Here is a 26,260-nt window from a genome sequence, read left to right as displayed (position 1 = left end):
CTTTCTCACCCGAACCACCACCCACCCATTCCCACGATTCCTGAAAGCAGGCTGAAGAGGGCCTTCCGCCCTACCTTCCAGCATAGTCCGGAGGGACTGCCCGCCCACCAGCATTACTGGCTGGTGGGAATGAAACACCAAAAAGTTTTTTTTTTAGGGTCGAATCGCCTTCAACAAAAAGAATTCACTTCTATGCTCGCGATCGGTAAATTTAGATTCGAAAAAGATTCTTCAAGATGTTAAAGATGAACGGTGGACGCGGCGGGAATAAGAAATTGTTAGAAACGTTCGAAATGTGGTGTTACAGGTGAATGATGAAGATACTGTAGATAGAGAAGGTTAAAAATGAGGATATTAAAAAAAATAGGACAACAGGGGGCTCTCTGGAAGAAGAATAGACGAGATAGGGTAGGTTGATGGGACGCCTCAGGCATGACGGGCTAGTCAAAAACTTATTAGAACCGGGAGCAAGGAGTTCATAGGAGTAGATTTAGACCTAGATCAGATTACTCTTCACAAATAGTTAAGGATATGGATGTTCTAGTTTTAGGGAAATGAGAAGATTAGCTCTGGATGAGAAAGAGTGGAGGTGCGTGTCTAACCAGTCTTAGGACTGACGATCTCGTGTTGATGAATACTTACTTATAATAAACAGGAATGCATGAATATTTATCTCTTAAGGGATTCATGAAACTTAACTATAAAAATTCGCAATTTTCGAGTATCTCACTCAATGATTATATCAACATATAATATGCCTTTCATTTGATACCTTAGACGGCTTTATATTTTTGAAATACTCTTTTCCAACAACTCCAACTTTTTCGCGCAAAAATTTCACGGAAATGCATATGCATATTCAAAAATCTGACGTTTTAGCCACGCACTCGGAACATATGGGATGCGGGCACTTTTAATTTAATAAATCATACATATGCATATTTGTGACCTATGCAAATACTACTTTAGAACGGCAGTTCGAAATTGAAATCTGGGAAAACGTGAATATCTACCATGATCTGCATTTTGAAATAGATCAATGAAAATCGACAAATATTAACGATTTAATCGAGATCTACAAAACGTCGATCTCAAACAACCTTTGATGATATGGTAACAAGACCATTTCATTTTGCAAACATCTAACTAAGTTTTTCTAAAGGCCTCTACGGCTTTCCCTAAAACGCAAAGTTTTTAATAGTTATTATTTCATTAAAAATAAAATCTGGTATTACTAGTCATGACCAGTCAAAATGACGATGTCTCCTATTTAATTAATTGCACTTGTCTTATATATAGTTAGTGATTATGCACAATAATGTAGTGAGAAATTGTTTTCCTTGTTTCAGAAGAGTCAGTATACGGTTGAGGACGATTTACCTCCTCCCCTGTCCCCCCCTTTAATCCACGATACCCCATCTCGAACCGCTGTCACCAGAAAAAGCTCAATCGAAAAGAATAGTTACGAGCCGAAGAAAATCACCGCAACAGCTGCACCAGACACAACTTCTTTACATAGCGCACGTGGTGGATCACCAAAACTGGTAAGTGCATATTTTGACCTTTCCTCCAACGCAGCGAACAAAATAGTACAAGGTATCTGAAAGAAGTTAAAAGTATCGAAAGAGAATTAGTTTGCTTCTATGTTTCAAGCTTGTATTATCGAGACATATTAAGAACAAAGAAAATTTATTGTTGTAGATCCCGTTTTTGAAACAGTATCTAGTAAAATTTCTTTGGTCATTTTTTACATTAGTTGACAGACGAGTTGAGACATGAAGTTAAGTCAGATAAGTAGTACAGTAGAAGTTCCTTATTCACGGTTTCCTTATTCGCGTTTTCATTATTAGCGGGCGAAAAAATTGCAAACTAGTTCCTGTATTCGCGGTTAAAAATTTCATTATTCGCGGATGCAATCGGAAAACAGAAAAGGATTCGGTGTCATTTATTAAGGGGATTGACCGCAATAGACTGCTTGTGCCTTGTGTAGATTTTTCCGAAAACATGGGTTTCTATTCTAAATATTGTGATTTAACTCTGCGAGATAAATATCTAATTTTTTGTATTGTAACAGACAAAGGTTCACACTAACTCGGTACGTTTTTGGTTTTCAATAATATGGTCATTAAAAGCATTTACAAGTGCTTAAAGTTGATGCTTCTTGTAGGACACGTATTTTCAATAGAAATTACAAAATTTAAAAATGCCCTTCGATAAGCCTTAGAACAAAGCTTTATCAATCTTACTACAAAATTTCAAACCTCTGTTCCAAATATTAAACTCATGATATCTAGAACCGATAAGCATGTTTTTACACTAGGGCGTGTGTACTAATGTATCCCCTTGATGTATCGGCATCTTTTGAGTATGTACAGTTGGTACTTGCCGAAGCGGCTTCTAACTGAGTAAAAAAGGATTTGGTGTTATTTTTCAACGTATCAGCATCTTTTGAGTACTACTGGCTCGTCCTGAGGGGATATTTATAAAAGATGTAACCGAGTGGACTAATTTCAAAATTCAAAACAAGAAAAAGTCACTAAATTTTTTAAACTCTTGCCTAAAGCTGATTATAACGATTAATTTTAATTGTGAATTTATCAATACATTGATTTTACTTTGATCCCCTATGATTCCATACTAATTACCATTCCATATTCATGGTTTCGTTATTCGCGGCATATTTATGGAACGTATACCCGGCGAATAAAGAGCATTTACTGTATTCGGTTTTGGTTTTAGTTTTGGTTTTGGTCGTTCTGGTTTGGTTTTGGCCTTGTATTTTCGCAAGCTCAAGACACATTTTGCTCATCATTAAATTGGCAAAAAATCTGCTCTTTTCCGACTTTCTAAAGTTTAAGCGTATATTTACTGGAGAGATAATCCTGCAAGCGTATAACTTCATTGTCAATGTCCTCGTACTTTCAACATACCTGTTTCATTTCCTTCCCTTTTCAGTCTTTCCCCGTTAATTGATTGTTAAGGTTGTTGTTTGATGTAGTCCGCATCCCGCGGTCCTTTTGTAATTCTGAATTATTCATAATGATGAAATTCGAAATTTTAGTAAAATATTCGTACAAAGTTAGTCCATTTCGCCTGAATTAAACTAGATACTTGTGTTGGATTTATAATGCTAATATTAATCAAGAATGAGAGGATTCTGTTCAAAATAGCGAACCATGTTTATTTTACTCCGAAAAGTACTCGGGTGACGACAAACTAAATAAAACTGTTTTAATGTTATTACCTCATAAATTTTATGACTTTAATTATGCAGAAATGCAATATTTTAGTAACTGAAGGTGTATTTTATTGACATTGTAAATTCTAGAGTAATACAACTGTAAATTTTCCTAACCTTTCGCAATAGTTAGTGACAGTAGTATCTATTCAAAATTTATCAAACCTAACCTAACCTCAACTGTCGTACCCCCGGCTCCATACAATGGGATCAACGTTAAGTCCAACAGTTTTCAGTGGATCAATAAAATAGTGTAAAAACAGTATTGGCGCCTATGATTTTATAAATTGGCGCCAAAGTTGAAAGTCTTTCGTCGTGTATCGCTTTTAGACAATACACCATAGAAATGGGTGCCGACCACACACTGGTACAGGTATTTGAAGGCGTTAGTGCATGGGAAAATAGAATATTCCGAGAAAGAAGACAGTAAAATATTTTATAAAATAATATCGTCCAAGAGAGTATCATGGGAGAACAAAAACTCACTAAATTCTTCGCTGACTCGACACCAATATATCGAGACGTACACAAGCTGGGGTTTTTTATTCCACCAAACACCGGTGCCGACACTGGTCCCAGTGTGTGCAGCTGGAGTTAACTTGGTCTGATCTATTGCGTCGATATGTAACGTAAACTAACCAAAATTTAAACACCTCTAATATACCTGTACTGAGGCATAAAAAGTACAAAAAATGAATCGTAAACATAACGAAAAAAAAATACAACGTGTAGTTATACAACACGCTACTGAAGTGAAACTTCTTCAAACACACAAACATACCGGGACAGGGGTTGAGGAATTGGTTTAATGGTATTATTTGTACACTATGAATTTAAATTTTACACTATACATGTCGGAGTTGCCTGTAACGAACGTTGCATTGAAGCGCACTCACGGCTCAAGCGATCCCCACTACGAACTCGACTACGTGGTCGAGTAGAGGGGGGACATCAGTTGCATGGTTTCATTACATAGCAACTCGCATGAAACGAACTTACCCTACCGTGCGTAAGGAAGTTTCATTTCAAAAAATGGTTCTTTAATTAATATTTGAAGGATTATTTAATTGGAATGGCTTTACCAATTCCCATATAGATTCAAGGACCATCACGTGCTTCCCATTAGTCTGCTTTGTTAGGATAGACTAAAAACGACCAGTGTATAACTTACCAAGAAAAAAAAAATAAAAAACTAAACTACTTTTTTTCGGATAAATGTAAAAAGAGTATAAACCAGCCTTGTAATGAAAAGAAAACAAAAATCTGTTTACCTTTTATTTAGTTACGAAAATTTTCGCTTGTTGGTAACTAATCAATAATTACGTTTTTAGGTAATTAATTTTTTATCAAATGTGATCATTCCGTAGTTCGCGTAGATACGGAGCCATATTTCCTTATGGAAGAAACGGGCAAAAATAAATGGCAGTGTATATTTTACAGCATTTAGGGCGGCGGGTGTTTATGTATTGTTACGTAATTATTAAAATTATTACTATTGATAGTTATATATCAACGCACACTTCAAACCCCTTGGTCTAGAGACATGAAGTTTTGCATAAAAAGTACTTTATACAACGGTTTAATCAACTGTAAAATAAATTTTTAAAAACACACCCTAACGGGAGTTAATAGAAGTTTTATATATTATACAATCATAAAAAAATGTGAGCTACCTAAAAAAATCAAATAAAAGCGGTATTGACAAGAGTATTGTATGAAAATAAATAAAAGTAAAACAAAAATACTGGTATCCAAAGGAAGAAAAAGAAGAGAAAGATCTAATATAACGATAGGAGACGACAAATTAGAAGAACTAGCTGATTTTAGGTATCTAGAAAGTCATATAAGTCAGGACGGAAGGATTAGTAACGATTTAGAGCAGAGGATAGCGCAAAGTCGAGTCACCTTCAATAAAAAGCAGTCCCTTCTATACTCGCGAACGATTAATTTAGAAATTCGAATAAGGTTGTTAAAGGTGTATGTTTGAAGCGCGGCGCTGTACGGGTGCGAAAAACATTGGACGGTGGGCGCCGCGGTAAAGAAATGGTTCGAAATGTGGTGATACCGGCGAATGATGAGGGTAGCGTGGATAGAGAAGGTTAAAAAAGAAAATGAAAAATAGGAAAACAGAGACATATTAGAGGCAGAAACAATAGTTAAGAGGAGTCGAGGTAGACCTAGATTGCGAAGATTAACTCGGGATAGGGAAGAGTGGTGATGCGACCTTACGATGAGGACACAGAATCTTGTCAAGAGATTTAGTGATTTTTCTTTAAGTTTCTCATTCATCGGTGATTGGCTAGTCATATGATGTACATTAGCTCTTACCAGAATTCTTGGTATCTTGAAGAAAAATTGTTTAGTTTTCTTTTGAAAACAATTCATTATCTCTATCTATTCTGTTTGTTTTACGTATCTATTGTTATTTCATTTCATTTACAGAAACGCTTTCTGTCTAAATCATTACACTGCTCAACTACCTATACAGCATTTCGTCACGTTTCTCTTATTTCTTAAAGTACCCTGTCAGTTGGATGAAAAATGAATCCCTAAAGGATTTTCTGAAGCATCAATTGATCAACGTTGTTCTCACAAAATGCAAACTTCCTGATATCCATATAAATCGAAAAGCATTATATACGACATCATTTCATAAAATTTGTATTGTTGTTTTAGAAAAAAAAATGTATCTCCGCCGTATCTTATTCAAAACAAACAAAAGATTTATTACCTCGTTGTTTACTGTAAAACAGCAGAGGGAAAATTATGTATCGAAGATCATTGTTTCTTTCAGCCACGACCGAAATGTTGAATAAGAATTTTTTTCAGAGAATGAAAACTTATTGAAGTTGAAAGTAGGAAAAAAAAAAAGGAGAAACACCTTAATTGCCTTATTTTTTCTTTAGTTACCTTTATTTGTACGTAGAAATAAGCCAAAAGTATTTCAGCTTTGTTATAAGTTCCAAGGAGAAAATTCTTTGCTCAAGAAAACAAAATTCTTTGGCTTCAATACTGAAAGTCACAAAGAGATTGAGTTGCTTTGACTGTTCTTTACGATCGGATAAACATTTCTTTTTTTAGAAAGTCCCCTGTCAACTCGTGATTGTTTGAGGTCTGTTGTACGTTACAGACTTTGCCACTTTCCTAATTCGTTCAGACACTTCAGAAAAAAACGTTGAAAAGTTCAGGCTTTCTTACACGTTGACGTATTTTCATAGAATATATTTTTTGTGGAAAAGCACAAAACTCACCTAATAAAGAACAATGTTTTATAATAAACAATTCGTGAGGATTCACCATAGTGCAAAATAGGCGTCAATTTCTCTTTGCAAGACCTCACTGTCTCCCTAAACTCTAATAATACCGACAAACTGTCCCATTGATTAGATATTTTAACGTAGGGTATTACAAAATACGAGGGTGGATTGATAAGTTTCCGGCCTAACCAAGAGATGACGCCACTAGGCCTACCTTGAGGTGACATTCTATAGTACCATCCTTGGATAGCTTGTAGCTATAGTTTCAGCCCGATCTCCTTGCTAGTGTAGGTTTGACAGCACGCTGAACAAGACGCCTCTGTGGTTTTCGTAAAAATGGAAAAGCAGGAAAATCGTGCTGTCATCAAATACTTTTATTTGAAGGGGTTAACGCCGAAGGAAATTAAAAAAGAGATGGACTCAACACTGGGGACATCCTCCCCGTCATATTCAACCGTTAAGCAGTGGGTTTCCGAGTTTAAAAAGGGTCGTGTGAGCACCTCTGATGGGCCTCGCTCAGGACGCCCCGTTGAGGTCACAACTCCAGATATGATCGAAAAAATTCATCAAATAGTGCTGGGAGACCGCAGATTGAAAGTGCGTGAGATAGCTGAGACCTGTAAGATGTCATATGAACGTGTGCAACATATTTTGCACCAACATTTGCATATGGAAAAGCTCTGTGCAAGATGGGTGCCGCGTTTGCTAACAGTCGACCAAAAATTGATTCGAAAAAACATTTCTACCGCAAATTTGTCATTGTATAAGCGTAATCCAAGCGAATTTTTGCGTCGATTCGTAACCGTTGACGAAACGTGGGTCCACCACTACACTCCTGAAACCAAAGAACAGTCTAAACAGTGGATTGGACCAGGGGAACCAACTCCAAAGAAGGCAAAAACAATTTTTTCGGCGAACAAGGTTATGGCTACTGTTTTTTGGGATGCAAGAGGTATTATATACATTGATTACCTTGCAAAGGGTAATACTATCACTGGTCAATACTACGCAGACTTATTGCAACGTTTGAGCCACGAGGTGAAAATTAAACGACCTCATCTGGCGAAGAAAAAAATCTTGTTTCATCACGATAACGCACCAGCGCACACGTCAATCGTTGCGACGGCTAAAATCAACGATCTAAAGTTTGAATTGATGCCGCACCCTCCTTACTCTCCAGACCTAGCCCCGAGTGACTATTTTCTGTTCCCTAATCTCAAAAAATGGCTTGGCGGTAAGAGATTTGCGGACAATGAAGAAGTAATCGAAGCTGTAAATGGTTATTTTGAGGAGCTTGACGAATCAGTCTATAGAGATGGCATTAATAGACTGGAACACCGCTATGAGAAATGTATCAGCCTTGGAGGAGATTATGTTGAGAAATAAAAAAAAAAATTTTTAAAAACCTTGTTTTTCTTGGTCAGGCCGGAAACTTATCAATCCACCCTGGTATATTATGACTGCAAGACGAGACAAAACGTTTTTTCCAAATATTAGGTACTCTTGTTATGAAAAAGTAATGAAAATTCGCATCTTGCCGTGTTTTTGTAATCTTCTTGTACACGTGACCTTGACATTATCTTAGTTTAGTTTAAGTTCTCCCTTAAGAAATTACTACTTTAAGTAAATATCCAAAGTATCAAAGTTTAAATGGAAACAGTACTACCAACATGACTCTGTCCAGTAGTCCTAATTCAACAACTAGATCTTGATCAAACGGTCTTGGCAAGATAAGGCTTGAGTCCCACCACAGATTGGTCGCTCTATCCCGAAGAATCAGTCTATTTACACTGACGTTAACGCACCTGTTTCAGTCCCTTCGCACTCCGATACCACGATACAATATTTTATTGACAAATTGGTAAAGATTTTCGCGGCCAGTAGGTGAACTGATGCTGCTCTGATTCGAGTCTAAAGGCCGTCGATTGTTGGAGTTACTTCCTAATGTTTCGCTAGCTCGAGTGGCGAACTTCTTCAGAGGTCTTGCATCCAGCATCGGAGATACTCGAACATGCGCCGCACGGGTTTGATTTAGCATCCTGTGACTGACTGACAGACTGACACCCGGTTTAAGTCGATGGAACAGGTGAAACGAAAATCGGCGGACTCCCAGCATTGCTTTGACCAGAAAACGCGAATGGAACAATGTGTGGCAAAAGGAGGGGACTACATTCAAGGGTAGCATTGGAATGAAGAATACTTTTTAAAATAAAATTCTTTTTCATAAATAGCTATGCCTCGTACCCATCTTCAGTTTTTCGCATTTGAAAGGGGGATGTACTCGTAGCTTTCCTTTCTATCTTTTTTCTTTCTTCGTGAGTAATTGTTCGTTCTTTTCCTACTTAATTTAGTGGAACTTATTCTGTCACACCCTCATGAACTACTACTGCATGATAGTTGCAGTTACCATAGCATCATACCTTCCCTAAGGGAGCGATTCCTATAAGGTGTTTCAGAATGCCATTGTAACAGACGAATTGAAGAGTCAAGGCTGTTTAAAATAGCGTATGAAGATATGGGAAGTCAGCATTAATCACTCTTTCTACACACGGAAGTGAGATGGCTTTGGAAAGAGAAAGTTTTGGCAATCAATGTTTACGTTTGTTATTAATGTCAAACTATTCCATGACGAAAAATGGATAATGAAATTGGCTTATTTGACTTGACTCTATAAACTTAACGTAATCAGCAGGTCCTTACAAGGAAGAACCACAACCACGTTTACACTCAGAGATAAAACATCTTCACTAATGATAAAAAACAATTTTGGCTGCTGGATTGAAGGTGGAAAATGGAAAATGAAAAATTTGTAAATATTTTCCTCTTCCAAGTAGATTTTTCGAAAAAGCAAAAAAGAGTGGCTTCAGGTGCGAGTTAAACCATAAATTAATGAATCTTTATTACACTTCAAAAATCCTTGAAAGAATATATTGCAATAGAATTATTGGACATTAAATCCATTCGCAAATCAGGTCAAATCATCAATATTAACTGTGTAGGAGAATGAGAATTTGATCGATATCAATAATAATTCATTAAAAATGAATATCCTGTAGTCGTCGAGAAGACTATCATAGTTCTAAGTCCGTTTGTTATTAGCATGAGTCGAATAAAAACAAATTCAGAATTGGACTGGATGCCGTTCGGGATTTTCGAATTCAGTTGTCGGCCATTAAACCTGTTTTTAATGTGTAAAAATCTCATTCTTGACATTAAAAAATGCATGCAATAAAGGTTTGTGAATTGATGAGTATAACGATAACAAACTTTAATAAAACAAGAACGGAAAATGAAGACTAGAATTTAAGAAAGTAGAATTTGAAAATTGAAGTTAGGAAGAAGTCTGAACTGTGTATTGAAAATTAAAATACTACTTAGATTATAAGGGAGGATCTAGAAGAATAAAAATTAAAATAGGGAACGAATCAGAAGTGTAACAGTTTGGGAAAGAAGAAATATTGAAGAAAAGAAAAGATACAGAGCAAGTAGTACAGAAATAGCATTGTTCAGGAAGATTAAGGATTATTTACCCAAGAATACAATGTCTATACACTATAACAAATAAAACTATATGAATCGCCACAATATGTGCATACTAAGGTGTCAAGGGCTTTAGTCATAAAACTATTATCAGTTTACTGTTCTTCTTAGGCCTAGACTCTAGTATAAGAGGGGTAACCCGCTCTCAAACTGCATCAGTTACGACACAGCACCTGCCCAGTCGCCATAGAAGATGCCGTCAGCAAACAACGGCGAAACATTTGAAAATGTAAAATTCCACTTATACTTCATTTACTTTCTCTAGCAATGTGTCCCTTCCAATGTCTTGGATGTGCGCTGACAAAATCGTAGGTAGGGAGAAAAAAGCTCATTATACTCTCGACTCTTGTTCATTAAACATACTTTTTCATACAGTACCTGCCAAAAGTTTTGTTCAATCATGAATAGTAGTGCGAGTCGAAAACAAGCGTTAAAGCCTTCAATATGTCTTCAGATATAAATAAACATCTCGTTGATATTTTCAATAGTAATTGGTACCAATAACAGCACACTTGAGCAATGCAATTGTAGTGGATAAAATGATCAATTTTTCCATACAGTACTGTACAGATTATACGCTCCTCACCGGTTAAGAGTTTGGCCGAGAGTTGTCTCCTTCCTTTTCTGGCCTAGTGCTGTTCTTTTCTAGTTTGCGCCGGTCAAACTAAAGGTCACATCGCTGAAGAAATTAAACGAAATATACCACGGTCAAAAAGCCCGGAAGAAAACACCGCATCGATTATTATCAGTTTTTTTGTGTCAAGGTGAGGTTCCGCCAAAAAGAGTGGACCAATCAGGGTTCTGTAGCATAACAAAAATTGGAAACCGCTGTCCTGGGGTGTTGTTACCTCTTTTGTAATAAAAATGTTGTACATACGTATTTTTCTACTGTTGACGCTCTATATATATGGTGACCTAACGATAAGTCATAAACTATACTTAACGATAAATTGACAAATCAGTGAGTAATAAAATTGCGAAAATTACTACGTAAATCATGCGAATTGCTCTTTGGGATTACGTTTTACTGCCATTTCCTATGGTTTATTCGTATCTGATCTTGTTTTATGACGATATTACTTACATTTTAGTGCGCTTTTTCAAGTTTCATCCGTTCGACATTATTTGCGATACGATTTATTGTTTGTTTACTTTTCCTCTTCCCTTGTAATTTGACGAGTCGCTGGTGAAAATTGGCTACATATTTCATTGGCAGTTTTGGTTATTTTTCACTCCTCGGTATGCTATTATTTCTTCTGCCTTTGTTGTTAAGATCATTCAACAAGTTTCCAATTACAACTCGACGAATACAACGTCTTCTGTTCCCCTACACAGCTAACTTTGTTAAGGACGTCGAAACAAATGTGTACCGTAAGTTTTCGATTAATTTGTAAATGCGCAATTTTTGCCAGAACATTGGTACACATTTGACTGCAAAATTATTGAATCAGGAGAGACTAATGAGTCTCCAATACATTCAAACTCTAAATATAAATTTATAGGACAATACTCTTTTATTAATTATATGATTCACCATATTATGTTCAGACCATAGACTTCTTAATAATTTTCCTCTAACCTATAAGAAAATTATTTAATTATAAAAAAAATACAAGGTGTAATTATACAACACGCTACTGAAGTGAAACTTCTTCAAACACACAAACATACCGGGATAGGGGTTAAGAAATTGGTTTAATGGTATTATTTGTACACTATGCTTCGCACGGGTGCAATGTTGATAGTAAATATACTATAGAATGTCTTTATATACAACAATCACAGTTTTTTTGTCATTAGACAATACAAACCGACCGGTACCGCCGCAACCGCTATGTCCCTGAATTTTAAGTCTGTAATATCTTTGAAAATATTCATTTAAATTATATGCTGTAAAGGGGTATATTGATCTATATTAAATGCACATTGTATTTAAAAGTACTTAATTGGATAAGGATTAATGATGTATTGCTTAAGATCGCTTCGTAAATAAGCCATTATTTCTCATAAAAAGTGCAGGATAAAAAATGGTTATTGTGGGTTATCCTTAAGAAATCGACATATACCATCGCGGACTTTTTTGTAGACCTTTTTAAGGTGTAGAATACTGTAGTACATTATTTTGATCTATCTCACAGGGTTCAGCCGGCGTTTGCAATGTAAGCGCAAAAAATGTGTTTATTTACGACATCACATTACAAACTTCTAAAATTATCAGTGTTTCTCTACTATATTATGCATTTATTGTATATATAAACCTTCCTCTTAAATTACTCTATCTATTTAAAAAAACCGCATTAAAATCCGTTGGGTACTTTTAAAGATGTAAGCATACACAGGGACAGACAGCGGGGGAAATGCGGTGCATGATTTCGTTACATAGCAACTCGCATGAAACGAACATAACCCTACCGTGCGTAAACAAGTTTCACTTCAAAAAAATGTATTTTAGACCTTTACAACATGGCACCATCGGAACTTTATAACAAAAAATCAAAACTAATACTGGAAAAATAAAAAGTTTTCTATATAAATTTACGTATAAATATTATTTTAGCTGATTTTTGTTGTATCGCTACCCTTTATAGGTACGATTTCCAGTAAAAAAAATTCATCAAAAATAAATAAAAATGGTATAAACGAAACATATATTTGTCATACATTTAGGAAAAACATAACATATTCATTCAAAGCATCTCTTGTGTATAGAAATCTCAACCCTAATCATTAGGTGTTATATCGGGTTGTTCGGAAAGTCATTTCGTTTTTTCCCGACAGAGGATTTAATTGTTTTCTTTTGCACCCAACTTCACATTTAAGCCGTATAATTTTTATGTTTTGAGAGCTCATATAGCAAGGCTTGTGTGTGAAAAATTCCAATTAATTCTACGCAGTAGTTTTTGGTTGGTGCCCTTTTAAATATGGAGAGCGATAAGCAGCATTTTCGACATATCTTACTGTTTTACTACAGAAAGGGTAAAAATGCTGTTCAAGCCAGAAAGAAATTGACTGATGTGTATGGAGAAGGTGTGTTGACAGTACGCCAGTGCCAGAACTGGTTCGCTAAATTTCGATCCGGCAATTTTGATGTCGAAGATGCACTACGTTCGGGAAGGCCGGTTGAAGCTGATAAAGACGCGATAAAGGCATTAGTTGATGTGAACCGGCGAATAACAACACGTGAGATCGGATTGAGGTTAAATTTATCAAATTCAACAGTTTATGACCACTTGAAAGGCCTGGTATTATCCTCGAAGCTCGATGTATGGGTTCCCCATGTTCTCACAGAGAGAAATCTGTGTCGCCGCATTGACGTCTGCGATTCGCTTCTCAAACATCACGAAAATGATCCGTTTTTGAAGCGCATCATCACTGGGGACGAAAAATGGGTTGTATACAACAAGGTCAAACGCAAGAGGTCATGGAGCAAAAAAGATGAACCGGCTCAAACCATTCCCAAAGCCGATATTCACCAAAAAAAGGTGGTGCTGTCTGTTTGGTGGGATTTTAAAGGAATCGTTTTTTTTTTTTAGCTTTTACTGGATAACACAACGATTAACTCGGAAGTCTACTGTCATCAGCTGGACAAACTGAATGATGCACTTCAACAGAAAAAGTCAGAACTAATCAACAGGAAAGGTGTAGTGTTTCACCAAGACAACGCGAGACCTCACACAAGTTTGGTCACTCGCCAAAAGCTTTTACAGCTTGAATGGGATACAATGCTACACCCACCTTATTCTCCAGACCTGACACCATCGGATTATTATTTGTTCCGGTCACTCCAAAATTTTTTAGACGGTAAAACCTTTACCTCAAATGAGGAGGTCAAAAAACCTCCTCGATCAGTTTTTTGCCAGCAAAGACCAAAAATTTTATGAGCTTGGAACTATGCTACTACCAGAAAGATGGCAAAAGGTGTTGGACCAGAACGGTCAATATATAATTTAATAAAGTATTTGTTTATTATACGAAAACTGTCTTTCATTTCCACAAAAAAAAAACGAAATGACTTTCCGAACAACCCGATAGTTTAGTTATTTTTTGTGCTTAGTTCTACCGTTATAGTTGTAGCTAGGATATCGACTTGATCGCCGCCGCCGTTGACTTCTCTCCTATTCGGTCGCTACCCTGTCCTGCGCAAGGCTAACCCGAAAGGATTTCTATGTACGTGTGTATGCAAGCCACGAGTGTACGAAACGTACTCTATCTACTGTAGTACGGGGTTATTTTGCTAGTTTCATGCGGCAAAAGGCATCGGTTGCACTGTTTTCAATTGTTGCTCCCGCTAAAATCCACAAACATAACGAAAATCGGACGATCCATTGCAATATTTTGTCGGTAAACGCGGCGGTGCATACCTTAGCGAAAAATGGGGAGGTAGAAGGTAGGGGGTGGCGAACGAAACTATGGCGGCAGCCGGGTATCGTCGACGACGACGCCGTGAACTACCCCCGCCGAAGGAAACCCGGCTAGCGCATCGGAAAACGCGAAGTGACGGTAAAGCTACGCAAGCTGATTGTTACATTATAACTTGATTATATCTATACCTGAATCGCAACCAACATACGGATCATTCGTCGTTAGAAGGTACACGCACGCACTTCCACTCGCTCAAACAAAATCTTGTGCTTTTGAAATCATAAATATATATATATAGTGTGGCCCAATAACTAAGCAGTTTATCTCTGAACTGGAAATTATCTAATTGTTCAAATTTTTTTAAATGAAACAGAAAATACTGTGCCATTGTCGAAACCATAAATATGAACTGTGGTCCAAAAACTCAATTAAATTACTTTTGGAGTAGAATTCATTTAATTGATTAAATTAGAAAATTGAGATCTTGGTTACATTTAAACTTAACTCAATCAACTTTTTTGTTTTTTTAAAATCATAAATACGTTAATGTAGCTCAAATGCTATGAAATTTGTTTTAAAGTACTTTAATGAAGTCATTTTCAAACAAAAGTTAGACGCACTCTTACTCGATGAATTAAAATTGTACATTCCTGAAACAAGAAATAGACGATTTGGTCCTAAAACAAACCAATTTGACTCTGGAAGAAAAATGGTTCAGTTAATCAAAATTTTGTTCATTAATATCAGTTATATGTGCCTAATAATATGGTAACGTCAAATTTTAGTTTTGATATTATAGTTCTTTTGACGCATTGAGAGTAGAATTTACGTAAGAGACGGAAGTTGCGCACGCAGAATGCAACGGAAGTTGTGTTATAACATGCGACGAAAACTGTCAACTGTAAACCGAAACATTGTTTAAATCAATACACAATTATTGTTATGTGCATAGCTGCTTTATAAATACGTGTGTAAATAGAAGCATCAATTCCAAATTTATCTTTTATTTATTCATGAAGAATGTTCGAAATAAAGCTAAATACCATGATACCTTTAAAGCAGGTTCAACTGGAAATGTCACAAAAATGATTATTACTTATTTCTTGATAGAAAAAAAATCCTATAAAATCGTCAGCTTTAGTAAATAGTCATTAATGAAAAAGAAATCAGTTGAATTCAGGCTAAAGTTAAAACTATAAGTGCCTATTAGGTTTCTGGCCTTCCAATGAAGAATACTCTGAAGATGATTACATTCCTTTCAAGAAATAACTAAAATTATACTACATGTGTAGTCTATCTATGAAAGAAAACATAATCCAAAGCAATTTAAATGTTGGATTTAATGACAAAGTTTAACTGACGTTCTGTAGCCGCCGGGGGCTCTCATAAATTCATAAAATCCGCTCGACAGTGTGGTATAATTTTTGCTTTGAATTTTTCTGAAAACGTTACGCATTATATTGTTGGAAAAGTCATTTATTTAAAAATTGAATTTGTTTGATCACTTTTTATTTCATAAAACGAGTAGCTATGAAAACTATTCGTCATACGTTCTAATGGTATTTCGTACAATTAGGTAAAATGTAACAATTTGAAAATGATGTTTTTAAAGCGATTCTATTTCAATTTTATAGTATTGACGAAATTTAACGATCAATCTGGTAACCATTGCGTCCTTGTTATTCCATTGTATTTTCTAATTTCGTCGTAATGACAGGAAATCGGAGCAGTATTTTAATGATTCAAGGAGTTGTAAAATTTTTAAATCGGAACCTTCAGAAATAGCTTTTCTGTGTCATGGATCTGCGTCATACGGAATTCACGACAGACCCATGCACCCGGTGGCTTTCCAAGACAATTGCACATCTTAGGATTTACCTCATAAAACTGATTGTAAAGACACGAATAAATCATTCGGTTATCTTGGCAATTCTCCACGAAGATGGAGAATTTGTGGGCACATTCTTGTCCTTATTTGAGATCCTTTTAAAAATTTATAACGACGCTAAAAGAGATATGAACATAAAATTTACCGAAAAAAGTTGATGTTGAGATATTAGAAAGGATATTTGAACCTAGCCAATGTGGAGGGACAATTTTTTAAAACTGCAGATAAATATTTGCTTCTATAGTACAGCTAAACGTCAATTTCTCTAATGTTAAATACAATATTTGACATTACGGCTACGCATTTAATTAGCCACTTTAGAAAACAGCGATGTTTTCTTAATTGCTTATTGTAGATAATTGAAAATACCGAATTTTGCAAATTGGCTTTGATTGAATGCTAGGTAAAGGTAGTTTAAAATGTCATAAGTCTTTACTTACATTAATATTTTCGTATTGTACATTACAAAAACATTGACTCGGCTCATGAGATTCTGAACTACCTCTACATGACAACATGACATTTCAGGCTTTGTTAAAAATAACGAAATATGGACGCGTCTTCGGATTTAGGTGCTATCAATGACTTCCTTACATATTTATGTATCTGGAGAAGTAGTTAGTAAATAAGCAGGTGAACAAATCGAATTTCATTGTTATATTTCTGGTAACTAAAACTTTGGATATCACACGAACGCGGTACCAGAGTTAATAGCGGCTCGCATTGCTTGCACATCGTAACCATTTCAATTACATCCCGGGCTGCTATGTACGGAAAACTCTTCTAGTTGCGAAAATGAGTTTGTCAAGACTCTTGTGAATCGTTTACTTCGGATACCCCAAACTCTTTACCATCGGCAAACAGCAATTAACAAGATGTAATTAAAATCGGATAAGCTATACGGCGCATTCTAATTGCAGTCATGGCTGCACTTACGATAAAAAGTATATTAGTTACCTACTGATGCAGTTGTCCAAAAGCAAACATTACAAAAGTTTTATCGGTTTAGACGCTGCAAATAATCGTTTCTAAATAGTGGCGTAACTTCATATTTTAAGCTTTCATCTAACCAAACTTCAATATCTCCCGGTTTAGTTAGTGATTGTTTGAAAAAGGCATAGGAAATGTAATATAAACCATATTGAAACTTAGCAATTTCCTGAGTTTTTCCAGGCTAGTTTTCTTAAGTTTCCCTGTTATATCGTTTTGGATGCAGCATATTTATAGGAAACAAAATTAGCCTAATTTTCTCGATTTTTTTCCCTGCCTTTTCCTGGTCAATTTTATTGTACGGTTTTTTTCCGACTTCCCAATCCCTAGACACCCTGGTTTTCTAAGAAATTTCTAATACACCTCCTCTGTTTTGTTCCCTTTTCCATAAGCACTTATTAACAGTCGATTTTATATTAGATATTTTGATCAACAAATCAGAATAATCGATTAATCGACAGACTTCATTTGAAAGAAAGCGTAAAAAGCTGGGCATGTATCGTCTGGTTGGAACATGTTTATGGTTCGTGAATATAATGCGTAAATTTAGTTAAGGGGCCCAGGGCCCCGTGGATACCAAACAGCCTCAGCCTCCATTGAAAACAAAATACGACATTGTGAAGAAAAAAATACCTAAAATTAAAAAAACTCGTTCATAAGGTTGGCAACCCATGTGCGCGTTTATCGAACGGAACGGGGAATTCCTCGTCGCGTGTTTCCGGTCGGTGTAATTTCTCGTGTCTGCGTATATTACGGGGATTTCCCGCCGCTTATCCTCCGATGCAATTTAGTTTTTTTTACGCACTTTTGTTTTCGTCGTCAAAATGACCAACTTTGTTATTGTTAGAACTGTGTTAAAATATTCTATTGTCCTATGTTTTTCCTATACCGTATATCTACGCCATTATAGACAAGAGGTTTTTAATAAAATGGTGATTAGTTGAATAATTAGATAGGCTCCTAAGTAGTATTACCCCAATTCGTAATCTGCCCCTGGTGAGTATCGACGCTAGATGATCATTACAACATAACCTATATTCGCTGCACCCTTATTAATTATTATTAGGTTAAGAATCGATTTCTGACTTTTCGGGTTATCTAATTTATAATTACTGTTTGCATTAACTTTCGATTAATAGGATAATTTGCCAAGTTCTCGTAGTTATTATTAATCCACGTACCTAGTTTGCTACCAGTGCAATTGCATTGTGCCTGCTGCATTTCCAATTGTCGCGTGGGATTCTGTTCGTTCGATCTCCAGAACTGGGTCGAATATTAAGGATTTTCTCCTTTAGAAGGCACGGCGTCGCGACGACGACATTTGGCAACCGTCCATGGCATCCTGCAAATGATCAAGGGAACGAACGAACGAAAGCGCAGCTAGACCTGGCTTGTCTCTGCTTTAGAAAAATTACTTCCGATAAAAATATACTCATTACGGTGAAATTTAGACTGGCGACCGTTGAGAAAACATTACTGGCATGTTACTGGCAGAACTCGAACGCCGATCCGTTATCTGTATCGGCAGTTATCAACCGCTTCCAACGAAATACCATGATCAGCGAATAAGTTCTATCGGAAAAGAAAGTTGGTCGGAAATGTTTAACGTAAATTTTGGGAAGTACATAATAAGTTTCTAACGGCGACATCAACGGCGACATCATACAATTATTTTATCGGCATCTCCCAATATCTACTTTTAACCACAGCATTTAATATACTCAACTTACTTAAACCATTCGATTTAATTTGGTAATGGTAAATACAAATTAAAAAATCAAATAAATGTGTTCATAAAAGCACGGCAAAAAGGTAGTAGTACTGTAAATATTTGATTTCAGAGTAAAACGTAGCACCTAATAATTGTTAAAATTAAAAGGAATTTCTACATGCGCTCTATTTATATAAATCGCTCAAAAATAAGTCAAAATTAATAAACAAATCAAATAGAGATATTAGATTGGTAAATGTCTAGATGATGGCCCCCACCCCCCAAGTGGGGTGGGGGTGGGTGGGATCGAAAGAGGAAGTCTCCCCCACCACTGTACCATAAAAAGTTCGCGGCGGTCTCACCCCCATAAAAAGTTATGGGGGTTAGATGGGAGTGGGGTTAGGGGGGATCAAAAGAGGGTCACCTGAGTAAAACCCCATAAAAAATTTGCGGCAGTCTCACCCCCATAAAAAGTTATGGGGGTTGAAAGTTGATTATTTTGACAATTTTGATACACTATAATTCAAATAAAATTCAATAAAAAAAATAGATTCAAGCCGGTGGAGGTGGGGGATCGAAAGAGGGTGGTCACTTGAACAAAACCCGATATCCTAACCTAACCTAACCTTGATAAACATATTTAAATAATGTTTTATACAACTTTCTCAATATTTTTATGTATTTTTCATTAGTTTTACCTTTGAATATTGTTTAAGAATGACTATATAAATATTTACATGCCTAGAAATGTATAAAAATTGGCATATTTATTAACTTTGAACCCCTATAACTTTTTATGGGGGTGAGATCGCAACGAACATTTTTATGGTGCAGTGGTGAGGGAGACCTCGTCTTTCGATTCCCCTATCCCCACTCCCGAAGGGGGAGGGGGTCATCATCTAGACCTTTACCATTAGATTTTTATAACTGATCAGACCCACTAATATCCCTATCGTTCGTTATATCCACGTATAAATATCACGTGTTTAAATGCAATCTAATTTTGTTCTTCAATTTTAGTTCGTTATAACCAAACGCTCGATATATAAATATTTGCAATTTGGACTACGGTCTCTTCGGGTGTTAAATTGACGCTAACGTTTTATAAACAATAAATTGGTTTTAGAAAATACTACAAATGGCACAGTAAACGCCATCTGTAGCACGATGCTACAATACAGACCACTTCGAATTATTTTAATAAATTGGTTATTTAGACAATAGAAAATGCGACTTCAAAGCTAAGCATTATTTTCTTCCTTCCATATTATATCTTTTTGGAGTGTAAAATTTTTGTGTAAAAGTGCTTGGAACTGTAAAAAAAGGAAAAGAAAATGACTATATCTCATTGGTGCGTTCGCATTTAAAACATGTGCTCGTTATGCCCAAGACGAAGGCCTGTGACTAAGAAACTTGTCAGATTTAATTCATCGATAGAATCTTTCTCTGCTTATGGTTCGTTCTCTTCAAGAAATTCTAATTGCAAGGTAAGATAGACTTAGCAATTAGATTCATATCTGCTATTGAAAACGTTTTTGATGTGTAACACCTTTTCGGTATGGAAGTGTATAAACAATAACCATTACTAAATGTTTTTTAAAGTATTTCGTATGATCTTAATATATATTAATATACATACAGTACTTCGACGAATCTGTGACCTTTATAAGCACGTTTCGCCGTTGACGCTTCTGCTACCTTTCGTAGCATAGTGCTTAGAGCATTGGTGCGTAAAGCCAAGGGACCCGGGTTCGATTCCCGCTGAGGGCGGAACAGCAGCAACAAATTTTCCTCATTAATTTGATTAAATTAAATAAATATTCACATTACAGTAATTTCGTGAATGCGACGGAAACGCTTAACCGGAAGTGCCAGAAAAACAAAAATTAATACTGCCTACAGTTGTTACTCGAAAAGACAAAAAGAACGAAAAAAAAAAGAAGATTCAATTCGATTTTGTAGTCTTGGTGTTAAACGTACGATTCATTGTCCTGCAGCACATTACATTGCGAAATTATTATTTTGCTTGTTACCAATGTTTGGTGTTACACATCATTAGCGACTAATGTAGTAAGACTCGCAGTCAGTTCCTCGGTTGTAGAAAATGCCGTACTATTTACAGTTTTATATTATATCTTGACTTTCGTACTATTTTAGCTAATCAAAAAAATACAAACTGTATTTGAAAGTTGTGGGTTTACTCTGAACGTCCATTCTTAAACAAAATTGTACAGATTACAGATGTACAGATAGGAATCTGTTGCCAAATTTGCATCAAATTATTGTATACTTACTAGGTATCGAGTTTTCTGTACTTTTACACAAAGATATCTTTATAGTAAATAATGCCCTTTAAAACGGCTACAAAAATAGATTAGGATTGATAACACAATTTATTATACACCTTGCTAATGAGATGGTGCAATTTTATGAACAAGTACTCATTTAACATGCAGGTAATTTATTAGATGTCTAATAAAAGAAAAATTTTCATCTAATTTAAAAAAGAAATTTAATTCACTCTCCTCTACATTCCGTAGTTGAAATATCTGGAAAGCTGTTCTGCCAAAAATTAAACTTAACATTTAGTAAAAAGAATGTTTCTGGATTGTTTGTCTTAGGTAGATCTGCTGGGGGCGTTGTCGATTGAATAAACAGAAAATAAATTGATAACATGATACTAGCGATACAACGAACAAAACGATGTCAGAGTGAATTGAGGGTTACGCCTGTGGAAACCTAAGAAAAACTTTTCAATAAGATTATTCGTTCTCGAATGCTTCAACATTTAATGAGCAACCATTGAAAAGCATTACTTCGTTTATGTTGACGACATAAATAACCGATTCATTTTTCCCTTTTCGCATTATGAAGCGGAATTTGAAAATGAAGACTTTTTAATAGAATTCCCGAAATTTACTGCCTCCCTAATGGTTCGCAACGGATTTTAAAGCAATCTTTTTGATTTATTATCTACCAGTTTACGAAAAGTAATCACGTACGAATCTGAACAGATAATAAAGTCAAATTGAGATCGTTCCCGGAAATTGTTTTGTTTAACAAACCGGTAAGAAATATACATTAAAATATTTGATTATTCCCGGATTATCTCAGATTAAATCGATAAATTGAAAATCCTATAAACGGTGGCTTATTTAGAGAGATGTCTCCAAGGACAAGAAGCAACGGAACAAAAATTTTTCATCAGCCTGTTTCGGTACCTTTAACTAGAATGCACCTGTGACTTTCCGATTGTTCTGAATTTTATTCCAGACCGAATTTATGATTTCTTTCTTCTAAGGACGTTAATTTTTTTTTAATAATTTCACTGTGATTTCGAAAAAGGTTGTCAAAGGTGTATGTTTGGAGCACGATGCTGTATGGGTGCGAAACATGGATAATAGACGCGGCGGAAAAGAAAAGGTTAGAAGCTTTCGAGATGTGTTGTTACCGGCGAATGATGAGAATACCGTGAATAGAGAAGATTAGAAATAAAGAGGTATTAGAAAGAATAGGAGAACAGAGGACTCTATGGAAGGCAATAAGAAATAGGCGAGATAGGTTGGTAGGACACCTTCTCAGGCAAGGTCTAGTCAGACATATTAGAGGCATAAACGGAAGTTAGGAGGGATAGAGGTAGACCTAGATTAGATTACTGTTCGCAAAAATAGTTAAGGATATGAGTTGTTCTAGTTTTAGGGAATTGCGAAGATTAGCTCAGGATAGGAAAGAGTGGAGGTGCGTGTCCAACCAGTCTTAGGACTGACGACTTTATGATGATGAATTTCACTGATCAGTTAGTATTTTGCTGTGGTCATTAGTGAATATTCAATAAAAGTACATCTTTAGAGTAATTTAAATTAAAAATTCTAATTTAATAAGGTCCGAAATTTGGAAATCCGATTTTCAGATTCGGACAGCAAATATTATTGTTTTTCCTTTTTAGTAACAGTATCTTCACTGCCAACATTTAAAGTGAATTAACATAGCTATCCTTCTGTTCGCCATTTTGATATTTGGTGGTGTGAAAACAACCCAAAAAAGAAAAACGACTCTGTTGACATGTGGAGTCGCTGTTTCCGTATGATAATGTGTTCGAAAACAACCGCAAAAAGGCGCAGCAACACACGATGAAATTTATCTCGATGGCCATAACGGCAACTTACGGTGTGTCCGTTGAAGCGGAAATGCCTGGCATATTTCCTATTTTTTTTTTCGGTAACTCAAGACAGTCCACACTCGCATGCACACACGCTCGTGAGTTATGGAAGATAGGTCGACCCAGTTCATTTAATACATAATACGCTAGCTGAAAGAAGGTTTAACTTTCATTTTTTTTCCCCCATGCGAGAGTTGAACGGCTCTGCTTTATTGCGTTCATAGCGTTTCGACACGATGAAAAATACCCGGTTGTTTCTAGTTCCGAAGTTTTACGCGGTTTTGACATTCGCCACAGGAAGAGTTATTATTATGGTTGTTGTTGATGTTTAGCTGCAGTAGCAGATTGAGAAACTGTTATCCCTTTTATGAGTCAAGAATAAAAATATTTGTTTTACTGTTTGCCACTGTTTGTGATCAGCGTATCAAATATTCCTTTTCAGGGAATGGCGTAACTTTAACATTATTCAATTTGATCTCAGGTACTTTGAGAAAATTTTTATTCTAAGAGATACAGAATTTTTCTTGAACATCTACATCAAAAGACGTCCCTGATTTTTGGTATCTAGGAAATCAAAGCATAGCGCAGGGTTGAGTCGCCTTCTATTTCTATGCTCACGAACGATAAATTTAGAAATTTGGAAAAGGTTTTTAAAGGTCGATTTCTGTAGCGCGGTCTTGTACGGTTGAAAAAGAAGGACGGTGGACGCGACGGAAAAGATATGGTTAGAAGCATTTGAAATGATGGGGATAGAGAAAATTAACAATGAGGAGGTATTGGAAAGACTAGAAGAACGACCGCTGTCTGTCTTGGGCCGCGAAATGAGTGAAGGACCTTATTGCCTTCTTATTCTACCCTTTACAAACGTTAACTCGTTGGTCTTGAGCCATGAGATTTTAAGGTACGTCTAGAAGCGAAAAATTAGAAGAAGTGACTGATTTTCGGTATCTGATAAGTCAGATAATTCAGGATGGAAGGAGCAATAGAGATATAAAGCAGAGGATAGCGCAGGGTCGTCTAGACCATTGCTTAGCATTCGGGAGGACGCCGGTTCGATTCCGGGTCCGCCTGCCTTGGTCCAAGTTTTTCTGTGGTTTCCTTGGATCACCTAGGCAAATGCTGAGGCAATAATATTCCACAGATAATCTTTCATTCTCTTCCGTCTTCATTTCGTCCGCCTCATCTTTCTCACCCGAACCACCACCCACCCATTCCCACGATTCCTGAAAGCAGGCTGAAGAGGGCCTTCCGCCCTACCTTCCGGCATAGTCCGGAGGGACTGCCCGCCCACCAGCATTACTGTCTGGTGGGAATGAAACACCCAAAAGATAGTTAATGTATGGGATGTTCTAGCTTTAGGGAAATAGAAATATTAGCTCAGGACAGGAAAAAGTGAAGGTGTGTGGTCAAGCAGTCTTAAGACTGACAACAATATGATGACGATCTAAATTACTTCAATTGCAGTCGCATTTGTTCTTACGATAGGTAATTTAGCCACAGCTTGTACCTATGGTCCAATATTGATATTCGAACACTCTCAATGCATCACAATATTTAACTAAAGTCGAAATATCCTGGAAAAGAATAAAATTTTGGATATCCAAAGTAGGTCATCTAATCTCCTTAATTGTTTCATTATAGGCGTTTTAATCGTCTAATTCCACAATGTTCTCATCATTCGCTATCTCAGCCGCACCAATTTCCATTACAAATATGCTTATACACTAACACAACAGTGACAGATCTTTTCGATTTGTGTACAAATTAAGCAGGTATTGTCGTGAATATATGTACATTTTTTCCACAAAAATTGCCCTTTTTCGAATATATATATTAGGCTCTATATATATATATATATATATATGTGTGTGTAATTCACCACCCATATTTGCAGTTACAAATACCTACTTAGTGATGAATTAAACATAAACAATTCATTACGATTTACATAGCGTAGTTTTCCGATTCGTACTGAAACGTTTTCAGTTTTTAATACGTTCACGTACAGCACAAAACGTATTATGAACGAATCCACTAACTAACCGGTGTAATTCAACTTCGTTCCTGTAATGGCCGCTCTTCATCAAAATGAAAGAATAATGATCGTGTTAGGGCCGTACGTATTGTGCGGTCGTTTGTAATTAGTCATTAGTTCTGATGAACTTTTCCAGGCACTCAAATTGACATTTTTCATTTTCATTTTAACAATATTTATTACGCATTGCTTCGAAAGACTGAGCAAATTTGGGACGTCATTTCTAACCTAACACAATTTACAAAATATTGCAAGAATCCTCTTATAGATAAAATCTACACAAGAAAACTAAAATAGACATCGACGAATCAATGTATGCCTTCTTTGGTTCATACTTAACTGGTTTGATTTATTGTTTGCACGGAAACAACGGTTTTTAAAAACGAATGGAAAATGAATTTGAATATTTGGGTTTTGGTTCTCAACAACTAACAGTATGACAAAACATATAGATAGGTTACTGGGAAAGACAGAAGCTAATGCAACTTAGGTGGTAATGAAGAAAAAGGGTACTGACCGACGGGAAGGCTGCGTTTTTCTTATGAACTCAAATGTCAGAGATATAAAGTGTAGCAGTATGGGGCTGGAGTAAAGTAGGAGGTTTAGGCAGAGAGCAAAATGGTATTAGGGGTAATGACAAACACTCCAAGATACATCTGGAGAAACAAATTGGGGTAACCAGTATAGAAGAGACAGAGAAAGTACGGGTACATATTTTAACGGTCTGATAAGTATGGATAATGGCAGATTGTCAAAAAAGTGTCTATTAGAAGAAATGAGAACAATATTAACGAATAAAACGTCAAAATGGGCAAAGGTTTGAGAGGAGATAGAATCAACGGAAGTTTTTAGGAAGGAGAAATTATGAGCATAATTACGGATGGGTTGAATAAATGGAAGATGAGAGAGCTACGTACAATAGTTTACATAGGGACTTAATCCTGGAATTAAATGGACCAGAGTATCTAATAGCGTTAGCAAAAATAAAGGCTATGCTGAGATCTGGGCTAGAATAAGGTGAACAATATAGGAAGAGCTAATAAACAAAGGATGTAATGAGTATTAGGGATGCGAACTATG

General features: G+C 36.1%; 1 protein-coding gene across 10 annotated transcripts in view; it reads left to right on the top strand.

The window, feature by feature from the left end:
- The window catches only part of LOC108733410 (disks large 1 tumor suppressor protein), a 436,917-nt gene that overhangs the window by 281,359 nt on the left and 129,298 nt on the right, over positions 1-26,260 (top strand). For all 10 annotated transcript variants that reach the window (XM_025973523.1, XM_025973522.1, XM_025973536.1 and 7 more), the window contains one exon: positions 1,350-1,544. In XM_025973523.1, coding sequence (XP_025829308.1) covers positions 1,350-1,544 — 195 coding nt within the window. The remainder of the gene's footprint in view (positions 1-1,349; positions 1,545-26,260) is intronic.

This window comes from Agrilus planipennis, unplaced genomic scaffold (genome assembly GCF_000699045.2).
Source record: "Agrilus planipennis isolate EAB-ADULT unplaced genomic scaffold, Apla_2.0 scaffold49, whole genome shotgun sequence".
Taxonomy (NCBI): Eukaryota; Metazoa; Arthropoda; class Insecta; order Coleoptera; family Buprestidae; genus Agrilus; species Agrilus planipennis.
The sequence above is the reverse complement of the archived record's forward strand: the minus strand, read 5'-3'. Positions and strand labels throughout refer to the sequence as shown.